At 40.2% G+C, this 14,149-nt stretch overlaps 1 protein-coding gene across 4 annotated transcripts in view; it reads left to right on the forward strand.

The window, feature by feature from the left end:
- The window catches only part of ADAMTS6 (ADAM metallopeptidase with thrombospondin type 1 motif 6), a 232,850-nt gene that overhangs the window by 149,537 nt on the left and 69,164 nt on the right, over positions 1-14,149 (forward strand). For all 4 annotated transcript variants that reach the window (XM_075182881.1, XM_075182890.1, XM_075182867.1 and 1 more), the window contains 2 exons: positions 734-841; positions 13,254-13,399. In XM_075182881.1, coding sequence (XP_075038982.1) covers positions 734-841; positions 13,254-13,399 — 254 coding nt within the window. The remainder of the gene's footprint in view (positions 1-733; positions 842-13,253; positions 13,400-14,149) is intronic.

Consider the following 14,149-nt stretch of genomic DNA (forward strand, 5'->3'; position numbering starts at 1 on the left):
CACCACTGCGCGGTGACTCCATTCTCGTCACCATACCCTGCCCGCCACTACACAGTGACACAAAACACATCATCAATGCCCTCTGCTACGTAAGGCAATTATCATTCTGTGCTAGATTTTGTCCTTTAGCTGATCATATTAAAGATGTAATTACCTGCCCACAGAAAAAAAGCATTGACACATTTTCTGAGTAGTGGTTTGTGGTTGGAAACCAGCCGAAATAGCAACCCAGCCCTTCATAACAGGTCTAGAAATAACCAGTCAGCTCTTGCTAATAGGATATGTCCATTGACTACAACACCAATAACATGATTGGAAGTGACTTATCGTAGTAAGGATATCAGTAAGCACCAAGAAGAGTGGTTTGTGCTCTTTGTACATGTGAGGCGCTTATACACATGACCCCAGATTCCTGAGTCCATTCGTAAAGTGTTTTGTAGAAAGAATTAAATCCTACGCAAATAGAAACGGCTGTTATAGGCATAAGTAAACACAGGTAGTAAGGTTAAGGCATGACTATGGGAATAGTTTGTCTTTATATTAATGATTCATAAAATAATTACTAGTTTGTAACGTACTTTACTATTGAAGTGAAAAAAGCTAGTAACTAAAATGTCACGTTCTAATGATACACAAGTAACAACATGGTAGTTCTTCACGTGCACCCAATGCAATTCATAACATGACTTTGTATCTGTAATTCTGACCAACTTGCTTCTGCCTTCTTTCCTAGGAAGTGTGTAGAGAGCTCTGGTGTCTGAGCAAAAGTAACAGATGTGTTACCAACAGCATTCCTGCCGCCGAAGGGACCCTTTGTCAGACTGGCAGCATTGAAAAAGGGGCAAGTCCTCATATTTACTTTGCATTTATTTTTTAAGAAACACTGGGTAAAATAATGTACGCTATTGGCTGTGAGAATGTGAAATTGTTATGTATTATCATTTGTATGAGTGACAAGGTCACCAGATGTGTGTGTTTCGTGAAAATTCTGTAGAGTCGAGAGCCGGGAGATAGAAGTATGTACCCCAGTTATGTTTGTAGGAAAGCTTATTTCTACTCTGTGGTCACAAAGCATTATGGGCTATAGTTGATCATGTCATCTAATAATAATCTGTTCACTTTCGTATCTCTATCTATCTATCTATCTATCTATCTATCTATCTATCTTAGGAGATGAGGATTTTCAGTGTGCTCCCAGCCCAGATCTAATTTCAATAGACTATGGACTCAGTGCTTTCACTGCTATGCGAGTCGGATATTTGTCTGAGTGAGCTTTGAAATGTTTACTAACCAATGAATTGGATTCTGTTTTGCATAATATCCACCATATAGAGGCCTGTTTTGCTTACTGGACTGAGCTTTTAAACCCACCATATTGTGGATTTACTTTGTATATAACAACCACCAGAATGTGGATCTCCCTTGTATATTAGTGATGGGTTTCATTCTAGCTACCAAATTGAGGGTCTGCTTTGCATATTAGTACCGCATTGTCGGTCACAGTCGTATACTAGCCACCAGATTGTGGGCCTCTTCCTCATACTAGACCTCAGATTGTGTATCTATTTTGTCAGCCTACTGTACATGATTTTCATACGAGCCACCAGATTGTGAGTCAGCATTACATACTAGTCACCAGATTGGGGTCAGTATTGTATACTAGCCACCAAATTGAACTCCGCTTTTCAGTCTAGTGACCAGATTAGTGGTCTGCTTTTTGCTACAAGATTACGCCATAGATGTTGACACAAAAATACTTAGTAAGGGGAATCATCTTAACCAATTAGTCCAGCCTGGCTGCATTGCTATTAAATCAGTCCCTCAAAATCGGAGCTTTAGACTGGGTTTATGGTAACAATGGCTACTGTCATTTGTTCTTAGCACTGAATCCTGCTATATTAGCTTGGCTAGTTTCAACAAAGATTATACTGCACTTTGACTTGCAACCTCATGTTTAAATAAAGAGAATGAAAGCTTTTGGACAGCTGTCACACTTTATTAATCCTTGCTGACAGAAACCCTGACCTAGTGCCACCTAAAAAGGGTTTTCTATGCTGACTTGTGATACTTAGGAAGGCATGCTCATTTAATGGGATGGCCACTAAACCGTGCATTATAGTAAACACTGATATAATCATTTTACTTTATAGATTTTACAATTTGGTCCAGTGAGTGTTTTCTTAACACTGGCAATAACACAAAGAACTTGCTATTCTCAAATGGTTCTTCCACATTCAAATGACTTATTTATGGGCTTGTACTTTTTTTCTTGCAATTTTTATTCAATGCGTTGCTTTTAGCATGTTTCCATCTCTGCTTTTCAGCCATGGCTTTGTATACACCAGACAGAGCTGTTTTTGTTGTGCTCCATTACAGTGCTCCTTTCTTTTCTTTTACTTTGGATTATCTACATGGATGTATTGGCAACCCCTTCGCATGATGTGCACATCTTATCCATGCGTGCCTATTAAGGATTGTAGTGCCATATTGGGGTGTGCCGTTTCAATTCTCCATTCCTGGATATAATTGTCTTCAATGGAGCGAGCACCTGGAGCTGTGTTGGGTCCGAGTCGAGGGCATTGTAAATATAGACTCTGCTTGATTAAATAATTACATGTCTGAAAAGCATAGAAGGAAGTCAGAAGAGATTATAAATCCAAGTTATCTGAAGGTGGAAACCCTTGTCATTCATCTTATAAGCTCTGTACCATATTAAACACTGCACTGTATTAGGTCCAAAGCAGTTGACAAAATATAGTTTTGTTTTAACTGTAAAACTTGCTATAAAACTATGGTTATTGTTTTAGTTCCGATAAATTAATATGGGACCTCCTACTTCTCAGGTCGCTCCTTCAGTGTCCACTGACTCTTGCACCTCTTTACCTCTACTCTAAATCTTCTGCTGGTTGTCTATTCACACACATAAAATACATACTGACAGTGTCGGACTGGGGCATGAAGGGTCCACTGGGGAAACCAATGACTGGGGGCCACATAATACCATGTAGCGCTGCAAAGGGGGCTGGTGGAGGGCCTGGTGCACTTAAGACATGGGGTTATTATTTTCGACAAATACACAGACAAAACTGTGTGCACTACTGTTAGGTGCACGCAGCTCTGCCTTCACGAGCAGTACAGTGTGAAGCGGGACATACCTCCCAACTGTCCTTGTAGTTGGACCAAATCCTGACTAAGCAAAACAGTCACCAAAATTCAGGACTGCCCCACCAGATTCAGGACAGTTTGTAGACTGTCCTGCTCTCTCCTACCTGTTCTTGTCACTTTCACCACCTGTGGCTGCTGGTTTCTTTAGATCAGTGGCTGCTTGTCTGGATCATTGGTGGCCCTATTGGAAAACAAAATGGGTATATGAAATTTAGAAAACTACAATCATCCCCGGCATTAACTCAACAGCACCCACATTTAATAATTAGGCCTCTCTCCAGTCCCAACATTAAAGTAATAGTACTCATATTTGATAAATATATCTATTTCCCTCCAACCAACCCCAGTATTAAATTAATAGTATTCACGTTTAATAAATAAATCTATTACCCTCCCTCTAAACAGCCCCAGCAATAATAGCATTTACGTTTAATGTAACCATTTCCTACGACCATCCCGGCATTACTAATATTCACATTTAATAAAAAGTCCTCCTCCCCAAACTCAGCCCCACATTCAATTATAGACCCAAACCACCCGAACATTAAATTAAAGGTCTTGTCACTCCTTCTTAATTTAATGGGCCCCACCAATAAATTAAATTGCTGCACTATCACCCCACAAATAAAATAGCATCCATTAAATAATTAGTGCCCACCTAAACTCCACCATTAAATTAATAGCCTACCTTCCACCCATGTACTATTAAAACAGCCCCTGCATTCCCTCACACATTATAACCCACTCCATATAATTTTCTCTGTGCAGCCCCCCTCCCTATAGTTTAGTATATGCAGCCCTCCCTCCCTATAGTTTAGTATAGGCAGCCTCCCCCCTCTCTATAGTTTAGTATAGGCAGCCTCCCCCCTCCCTATAGTTTAGTCTAGACAACCTCCCCCCTCCCTATTGTTTAGTACAGGCAGCTCCCGTTCCTAAAGTTTAGAATAGGCAGTCCCCCCTTCCCTATAACTTAGCACAGGCAGCCTCCCCTCCCTATAGTTTAGTATAGGAAGGCCTCCGCTCCCTATATGTTACTATAGGCCTATATTTTACTATAGGCAGCCTCCCCCTCCCTGTGGTTTAGTATAGGCAGCCCCCTTTCCTATAGTTTAGCATAGGCAGCCCCCTCCCTATAGTTTAGTATAGGCAGGCCCCCCACCTCCTCCCTATAGTTTAGTATAGGCAGGCCCCCAACCCCCTCCCTATAGCTTAGTATAGGCAGCCCCCCCTCCCCATAGTTTTGTATAGGCAGGCCCCCCCCTCCCCATAGTTTTGTATAGGCAGACCCCCCCTCCCAATAGTTTTGTATAGGCAGACCCCCCCTCCCAATAGTTTAGTATAGGCAGCACCTCCCGCCCCTCCCCCCTCCACGCCTCCGAACCACCACTATCCCATCCCCCCACCCCGATCTTGCATTAAAAAAAAAAAAACCCACTAAAAAACAAAAATGAGCTTCTCACTGCTCTACCCCACCATCAAAGGGGCCGGGGCGATCAAGCATCGGGGCCCACCGGGGAATATCCCAGCACCAAGGTGGGCCAGTCCGAGTGGGATAACTTGGGTCAAGTACAGTAAGGGCATGTTTGCGTAATTATGAACAGATACAGCCATTTCTGATTGGATAATTGCAAATTCACCTGTGAAGCTGATAGGTGCTTTCTTCATTGATCGTGCATGATTATATGACTTTCTGTGCATATTTTAAAGATAATTTGTCCGCTACTTTCATTTATATTTTATCTGCTTTATTGTAGAAGGGTCTTTTAACTTAAATAGACTTTGCTATCAAAGCAAATGCTAAAAAACGTTTCTTGTTGTTATGACCTGGTGGTATGTAAATGTATGTTGCTGATGCAGAGCTGGATTCATCTTGGGATGTGTACACCTCAGTATATATACGTGAATATGCTATTCTTATGTGTCGCATTTTAGACCCTAATTTTTGGGTCTAAACTCAGCCCTATGTTTCTCTGTTCTGTTATAGTATACGTGACAAAATTTTATATATTGGGTTTTTGAGTTACATTTGCTTGGCCTTTTACTCTATTATATTCCCTCTAATGTGACAGTTTTCAAATCCATTTCATACCAACATTCAAACCTCCCAATGTGGCCCCGCCCCCTGCATTGCAATGGCCCAATTAGCTGCATTGGGGGTATGATGACACGGTGGGTAGGATCCGGGAGGGAGGCATGCTCTTATGGGAGTCTGGGAGACTCCCTGAAAGTAAGCAAGTATGATTTAATGAAGACTTTAGCAAAGTTTATTTTGTCACTTAGACCAGGCACTAGTCATTGCTATTACTATTTAGCAAAATCACTCACAATCCTGGGCATCCACAAACTATTTTCAAGAGATGGTGGCCCTTCTGCAAGACGGGGATTTTTTCCTTTTAACAATTCTTAGAATTGGCTTCTGTGTTAGAGAGTTATTATGTTAACGTGATTTGTGGGGAAACCAGCAACATAGGATTTCCTACATCTATGTTAGCCCATTCCTTGTCAGTATTGGATTGCTACTGGAAATAAGCATATAACCAGTTTTGCGCTGAAAGGCACTTTCTCCTGTGCATCACTCCTTGCCAGGAGCAGATAGAACGGGCATCACATGAGGATTACTTTAAAATGAGTTGCAAAGTTTTATTTTAGTTTATTTACTTTGCCCAATGTGCAGGAGTTCCGTCAGAGAGGGGATCTTTTGAAGTAATTTTTACGGGGACGGTGCTTAGATCACAAACAACTTTACGCGTCACAGGAGCAGTGGAACCAATATTTATCTTTTCACAGAATTTTGCAATAAACATGTGTGAAAATTTTATATATATATATATATATATATATATATATATATATATATATATATATATATATGTTAACTCGTGCATGATACTCATGCATTCTAGTCAAATCAAGCTACTTAAGGTGTTAAAAAGGTTCTTGTCATGCATTTGGGCCTAGCCCAGGCCTCCTCAGGGGAAGAGCGTTACTTCCCGAAGCAAGCGCCCTTTTTTAACGCGGTTTTGTCCACATGTCAACACCTTAGCATTTTTCTCCATCCCCTCATCCTTCATCTTCATCGCCACATCCTTCATCGAGCTACTTAAGGTGTTAAAAACTCCCCACTGTTACCCCTGGCAACCACCAACCACTCCCAACTGTCACTTCTCCTTCAAGAAATATATAGGTCAGTGTATAACTCTGCCCAGCAGGTGGCGCTGCAGCTTGGTTTTTGTTTTTTTTTCACACACGCCACTAGGCATTTATATAGCAGAGATATATATATATATATATGTTGATAGAGAAAACAAGTAGGGCGCCCAATGTGTAATATCAGATAGAAATGGGGACGATGTAATAAACTGCGTACCGTAAGGATTCCAGGATCAAGTGGTATGGTAGGAGTTCCTCTTCAGAGGTAGTACCTCCCCCTCACCCACAGGATGATGACAATGTGGATAAAAAAGCACATATAGTGTAGTATAGTTGTGTTATGTAACACCAATTGTGATAAATCCTCCACCACTATCAATAGTGGAAGCCCAACAACCAAAATGGCTTGATATTAGGTATACACCTCCAAATAAAAACAAAAAATCTGCGTACCAGAGATCCTGTTATACAAGTAGCGTATGTGTGCTCAGGGTCAACAGTCCATCATGGTATAATCGATCAGGCAAATATCATAGGCGGACAGACAAACACAAAATTGCCATGTCAGAGTAAAAAATAACACTTTAATAAAAAAGCAGTATGAACTCACATGAGGTACAGAAATGATGCCAGTAGAGTAACAGTAGCTCAACGCGTTTCGTCCCAACACCGTGGGACTTCCTCAGGAGCAGATACACCATGATATATATATATATATATATATATATATATATATATATATAGCGGCGTGTATTAGTGTGTGTGTGTGTGTGTGTGGAAAAAACTACCGGGTGACAGAGTGCTCAAGCTGCAGCGCCACCTGCTGGGCGGAGTTATATACTACACTGACGTACTAAATTCTTAGCATTATCTAATATATAAAAGCCTAGCGGCGTGTGTGTGTGGCGATGAAGATGACAAGAACCTTTTTAACACCTTAAGTAGCTTGATTTGACTAGAATGCATGGGTATCATGCACGGTTAACTTGTGTGTGTGTGTGTGTGTGTGTGTGTGTGTGTATGTATATATATATATATATATATATATATATATATATATATATATATATATATATATATATACTTAGCAATGAGATTAACAAGGCTTTCCACAATATGAGAGTTTACATGGTTGTATTTTTCTCTTTATCGGAAACAATAAGTTATACAGAAGTATTATGCATGTAATAATCTAGAGCATGACTAAGAACGTGGCTCTATACACCAGGCTAACATTCTATAAATCAACTGGAGATGAAAAATAACTCCCTTTTAAAAGTATTTGGTTTCAGCTGGTAACTACGGGTCATTTATAGTTTAGTTTAACAAAGTGCTGCTAGCAGTTTTGGAAGGGTTTAATCCGGGTTTGTGTTTGTCAATGGCAGCTTATGGGCTGAATTGGGTGATGAAATGCATTGCCTAAAAATAAGAAGTATAGCTTGTTACTCGCTACCACATGTAGCAAAAGCTTTTTAAGAAGTACATAAAGCATGATCTATATACAGTATGTGTGTGTGTGTGTGTGTATATGTATATGTGTGTGTGTGTGTTTTTTTTTATATTTGTACAGAGATTTGTGGCTAGTGCTGACAATTTATTTCCATTACTGCGTATCACTTTCAGTGTTTGCGTCATATCTTTATTTTATTGAGCTGTTATTTCCTGTTCTAATGCAAATATTTAGTTATCCATCAAATTCTATAATGACACCATTAGGTTATCTTTTATATATCCGTGTCAGTTTGATGCCCAATTGAGTTTACAATCTCTTACCTTGAGGGATATATTGTGGTATATCTTAATACAGGGTGATACGGAGCTGACATTGGGTTTCAGAGCAGGATTCCCATTAAAGCTGTATTGCCATACAGAACAATATTATCCTAAAGCGGCCCCTCCCCACAACCAGATTCCCGGGGGCTGCTATATGCAGACATTTCTCTGGATGTAGGATGAGTGGGGGAGGCTGGAAGCTCTTGTGATTGGTCACCCTGCTTACACCCAACTTCACTGCTACTTAATGTTAGTAAGCAAAGTTAATTTGCCCATTCACTATTAGACAGGAGCAGGTTGGGCTGGGGGACAGGGAGGCATCTGCCCTCAGGCCGGTCCCATAGGGGGCTACCTTGGGCTGGGTCACTGGGCCACCTGCATTTCTTTCCTTTAAAATGTTCTTAATAGGCTGCTGAGTCGATTCTTGTCCCCCAGGCTAAAATTTTCCAGCCCTCCCCTGATTACAGAGCTCCAGGGAAAACAGCTGCATGCCGCGGCCCCAGGGTCTCTGCCTATCGGAAGAGGGCATCTTAGAAATGTATTTTTATAGCTGGGTGCGCAGCTCTATGTGATCAGCTGGCTGCCTGGAGACTGGTACTGTGATCTGATAATGTTGTCTAATCCTTTCTTTCACCCTCCCCCCGGCACAGATAATGTATGGTACCTTGTGAAATCAAGGGTCACTTGTGAAGCTCCTGAAAATATGTTGTCCATCACTGATCTAAGTCCTTGCTTTCAGCCACTGATTTAACACCTTCAACTGAAGTATCTGAATTGCTGCCAAAAGGTTGACTTTTAAAAGTGTCAGCACGCTTCCAGGCAGTAATGGACCTGCTTTTCCACACAGTCACTTTCTATTTTCATTTAGTAATTAGAATGTCTGCACCCAGAATTCCCTGAGGCAGGATTTTTTTGATAAAGTGGAACTAAACACAAATGTAGAAAAGTATGTTTTCTGATGTCACCGTGCTAATTTTACACAGTGTACCTTGCAAACCAAGAGAGGATGTGCATGGCGTCCTGCAAGTCTTACCAAGTGCTTCTCTGCTTTCAACCATGTGTTTATATAATCAGATTGGGGGGTTATTTTTGTTGTCCTGTGATACAAAACTACTCTGCTGTGCTCTCTGTTTTGGACACAATTATATGCAAAGAGCATCAATGCATCATATTTTCTCACAGGGTTTACTGTCTTACTTGTTTTGTCATGTTGTCAACACAAGATTATATTTTTTACTAGGAAGCTACCCTCCTTACCCCAACTCTAAAGCTCTCGGAACATATTAGTTGTTTCCAGTATTGCACACCATGGTCTTGCCATGGTTGTGAAGAATCATCCGTAAGGATGACAGCTGTCCAATTGTCCAATGTTACACCACTTATCGTGCTCCATGGCTGGATGGCAGCGGGTTGGTTTTAGCGCTCTAATTGCTATAGCTAGTGCTATAGCAATTAGAGCGTTGTGTGTAAACCTGAATATAGCTAGTGCTATAGCAATTAGATGGTTGTGTGTAAACCTGAATGACATTTTTAAATTTGTCCAGGGGAATATAATCGCCTCAGATTGCAGAGTTATCCACTTTTTTCAAGTGGAATTTGTCCTTTAGGGTTCATTGCAGAATTCCACCTATTATTTTTGTTGTGGCCGGAAGCTCCCTAATTTTTTTATTCCACATTTTTGTTCCACACAAAGAAGAATGTCATCGTCCTAGCTGTATTTATAGACCATAAATTGCGCAGAATGTGGTATTTACATATACAGTGCTGAATTGTGAAGCAAAAGTGGAACTTTACACTTCTGCACAATGGAATGTTCCGCTGCAGAATTCTATTGATACATCTCTATGTGTTGTGCAGTGTCTGAAGTAATTGACAGCAGTGACTGCGGCTCCTTCCATTCCGCTGTTGAATACAGGAGTTTGAATCTCCTAACCAGCCACACTAACAGCAAGTTTCTCTGTTAGTTGTCACAACTCCTGGGCCGAGAAATAGATACAGATAATAGTGGTAGTCCCATAAGCTCTACTGAAGGACTACTTGGAGAGTCCTGCCTAAATATCAGAAATTGTCCAAAAGTGGTCCACTTGGGACATTATTAGAACCTGATTTCTAAAAGGCACCAGTATTGTGATGGGTCTGATACACTGCTACTGTATGTGTGGTGTCTCATTATATTGCAGAGGGATCGTGAGTTCGATTCCCGACCATGACGTTACCCATGTTTGTGTGGGTTTCCTCCGACACTCCAAAAACATACTAGTAGGTTAATTGGCTGCTAACAAAATTAACACTAGTGTGTGTGTTAGGGAATTTAGACTGATGTGAATAACAGATATTCTCTGTGGCGCTACATAAATAAATGGTGATGATGATCATGTTGCTCCATATGGTAAAATGTTCTCAGACTTTGTCTTTATTAAAGCTGCCCCCGAACAGGAGAAAGCATTGTCACCATATTACCCCCCGTTGTGATTCACCAGTTTCTTGTAGAAAAGTGTTCAGGTCTTTCTCTCTCATGAATCTGTGCTGTCTATTCCGTTCCTATACTTACTTTGTTCTGTATTTTATGAATGGTGGCTTTTCTCTTCCTAGCATCTCTTAGCTGCCTCATCTGGGAATTTGGCCATGATCCCATTGACCGGCTCTCACCCTCAGTCCCCGCTTGTCTCCTTCCATTTCTTCACTGTGCACTCCGGGCTGACGTAATTTAATTCGCACATAACCAATTGCATGGGTGTTGTGCTACTGTATGTGACCTGGTGAGACCATTCTGATTCTTTGTAGCAATCTCATGGCTGCTAGAGGCTTCCCTTCTTCTGTGGATGGGGGTTATCCTACGGGTTTGATTGTTGGGAAGACATGAAAAGTGCTCTCTCTCTCTCGTTTTATCATTCATTATTCAACCACAAAAAAACTCTTAGAACACCCAAGCAGCTGTTATTTGTTTGGCAGTGAGTTGAATTACAAAGAGTCTTTCATGCAACCAGCAGTGAACAAGATGAATCCAAGACTGTGGGACTGAATGTTTAACTACAGCTCTATCTTGTCTGGGTGTATTTCAGATAGTATCGGTGTACTTTATATGTGGTAGACCTTTACAAATTGCTACATTGCATGGTATTTTTGATAACCTTTGCCTTGTCATTTACACATGTGCAATTATGGGTGTTTCTCGAGGAAACTGTAGCCCTGCCCATAAATTCACCACCGTCCGTCTGTGTTTGTTGCACTGGAAAATGCCTCTGATTCATTCTAAAACATTTTATTTCAGTTACTAGCTGTAAAGAGCTAATAATAGTATGCTTAGCATGTGCAGCACATGTGTCAAGTAGCCGTTACTTATTTCTTTCATATTTTACAGTAAAATGTCACATTATTTAGCATTTTAATTGAAAATTAAAATAGAAGTCCCCAATATTTAGAATAAAACATTTTCCACTATATAGCAACACTGGGCAGTGCTTGGAAAAAAGTCACCCCCACCGGTGCCTACACTCCCAGGATTCTACGAGCTCATAGCCTGGTGTTTGAAAGTGAAGTGCTATAGTGGGAGTTATTGTCTTGTCAGTTGCATTGATAACCTCCATCTTTACCATATTACATTCAAACACAAGGCTGTGAGCCCCGGAGGATCATGGGAGTGCAGACTGCGAGAGTGAGATTCTCTCGGAACATTGGGATTCTTAGGGACAGTAATTCGTCTTGCCTGGGGAACAGGGGTTTACTCCAAAACTGCATATGTGTTTTTATGGAGTTCTCATTTTAGTGTATGGCCCTGGTGTCCAGTAGAACTTCTGTTTCTGTACTAATAACACTAATAGGCTTAGTTTGGCTCAGATAATATTTCCATCTTCATGGCATCTCCACTAACCCAATTTACTAATGGTGTTCGCTTCCAGTGAACACTGACCAACACCCTAACACTGTCATGGCTGGAGCGTGAAAAACTGTACATTGCATTTCACATTTTACCCCAGATTTTTATGTATGTATGTGTGTGTATATGTATATATATATATATATATATATATATATATATATATATATATATATATATATATATATATATATGTGTTTAGTCTACAGTCATGGTCCAAACAGGGCAACTATCTTAGTGAGCATAAATCTCACTGTAGTCAGCACTGTTGTACCACCTTATAGATTGCTGATCACGCTGGATATTGTTTTGTAGCACCTGACTCCACTTGCAATGCTGGTGTGCTTAATTGGCGTAACTTTGTTTTCCTTTCTAAAAAGGAGGTTTCTGTAAACAAAACATTGACAAATTGCAACAGCTCCAATTAAAGTCAACAGTGAGAGTGTTGGTTTGGAAAAATATGCAAAAGGAAGGTGAAGAGAAACACATCACCAGCAGCAGGCTGTCAAAATAATCTATTTTTTGCAATAAACAAGTCAAGTCATTGGATATCACTTTTGTACAACACTGTAAAGCAGAACGTTTAGACTTAAGGTCAGATTCTGGTAACATTTGTTACTCGGGATCTGCACTGTGTCTGTGCATCAAATTTTAGACACATGGTTACAGTTTTTAATTAATAATGCACTTTACTTAATTGAATTATTGGCATTTAGTATTATGGTTAGGAAATTGGGGACTTATACAGAACATTGATATAAAAATATTATTAACAACTGGTTTATTAGGGGGTAATACAGAATGTTTTCACAGAGAGGATTATGGTAAACCGTTCTACGTGGGCTGACAACTGTTTACATGATAATTATAGACCACTTAAAGGGAAATAACTCAAATTGTATTGTTTAATATGATAACTATAATATTGCTTTACTGGTAATAATAGCTGATTAAAGAGTAAATGTATGAATCTCCGGATTCTTCATCTCCGGCGTGTTCAGCCTCTTCAGCGCTTAAATTTAAAGCGGCGCTGCATTGTAAAGGGAAACTTCCCTTTACAATGCAGCGCCGCTTTAAATTTAAGCGCTGAAGAGGCTGAACACGCCGGAGATGAAGAATCCGGAGAATCATACATTTACCCCCAGATGTGTTTCAGCACTATGCTCTTTGTAATGATCGGGATGCTTTGGAATGTTAATGCATGTATCAGAGTATTGCTGTTTCAGCATCCATTTGTCCTATCAGATCTTAAACTAATCCTTGTGTCTTCTCTGGGTTGTTTTTTTAGTGGTGTTATCAGGGAGAATGTGTAAGTTTCGGGACCTGGCCAAAGAGTATAGATGGAGATTGGGGTCCATGGTCAGTGTGGGGAGAGTGCACCAGGACTTGCGGCGGAGGCGTCTCATCATCTATAAGACACTGTGACAGTCCAGCGTAAGTAGCTAAAGTAAGCCTGAGCCATCCTAAAGACCATTTGGATCCTGTCTAGAATTTTGGTTTCATGTTGTGTGCTATGTTATCATTTTGGCCAATCTGTGCTGGAACGCATTCCTGCATCTCACTCAGATATCAGGTGTAGAAGATGTTGCAAGAGGATAGACTTGTAGGATATGTTTGAGTGCACTCAAATATTGTATAGAGTCATACATGCTTCATATTGCAGTAATCAAATAATGGTAAAGCATTCTAGGACACAAATGTAGCATTCCAAAATCTTTTCCAATATGGCCACCTCCGTGTGCAGCCGCAGTGATCCCGTTGCTCCATTCCTTTTGAGGTGCGTATCAACGCTTAGTGAACAAAACTTGAACGCACTTCAGATTTGAGATCATTATTCTATAGAAAACATGCCTGCACTATAGAAGATATTTGTTGCTTTATATTGAAGCAAAGACTTGACATTGCTCCATCAGTATAACAATCTGACTATCTATATAATTAATGGCAGTATGAATACAGTAAGTATTTGTTTTGATTATTTGCATTAACAGAAGCATATGCTGTATTTTATTAGACATCATCTTGTGTGTATTGTGATAATGCATTGCATGTTGTTTTTGACCTGCTCAGTATATGTCCAATTTCTTTTTTTCTTTTTTTTTTTACAAATAAAAAGGCAGGTATTCGTTTTGTTACCCTTGGTTTCAGTGTGACACATAAATGCCCATTTCTGTTTTACTCCCC

The sequence above is a fragment of the Mixophyes fleayi genome, chromosome 1, assembly GCF_038048845.1.
Source record: "Mixophyes fleayi isolate aMixFle1 chromosome 1, aMixFle1.hap1, whole genome shotgun sequence".
In the NCBI taxonomy this organism is placed as follows: domain Eukaryota; kingdom Metazoa; phylum Chordata; class Amphibia; order Anura; family Limnodynastidae; genus Mixophyes; species Mixophyes fleayi.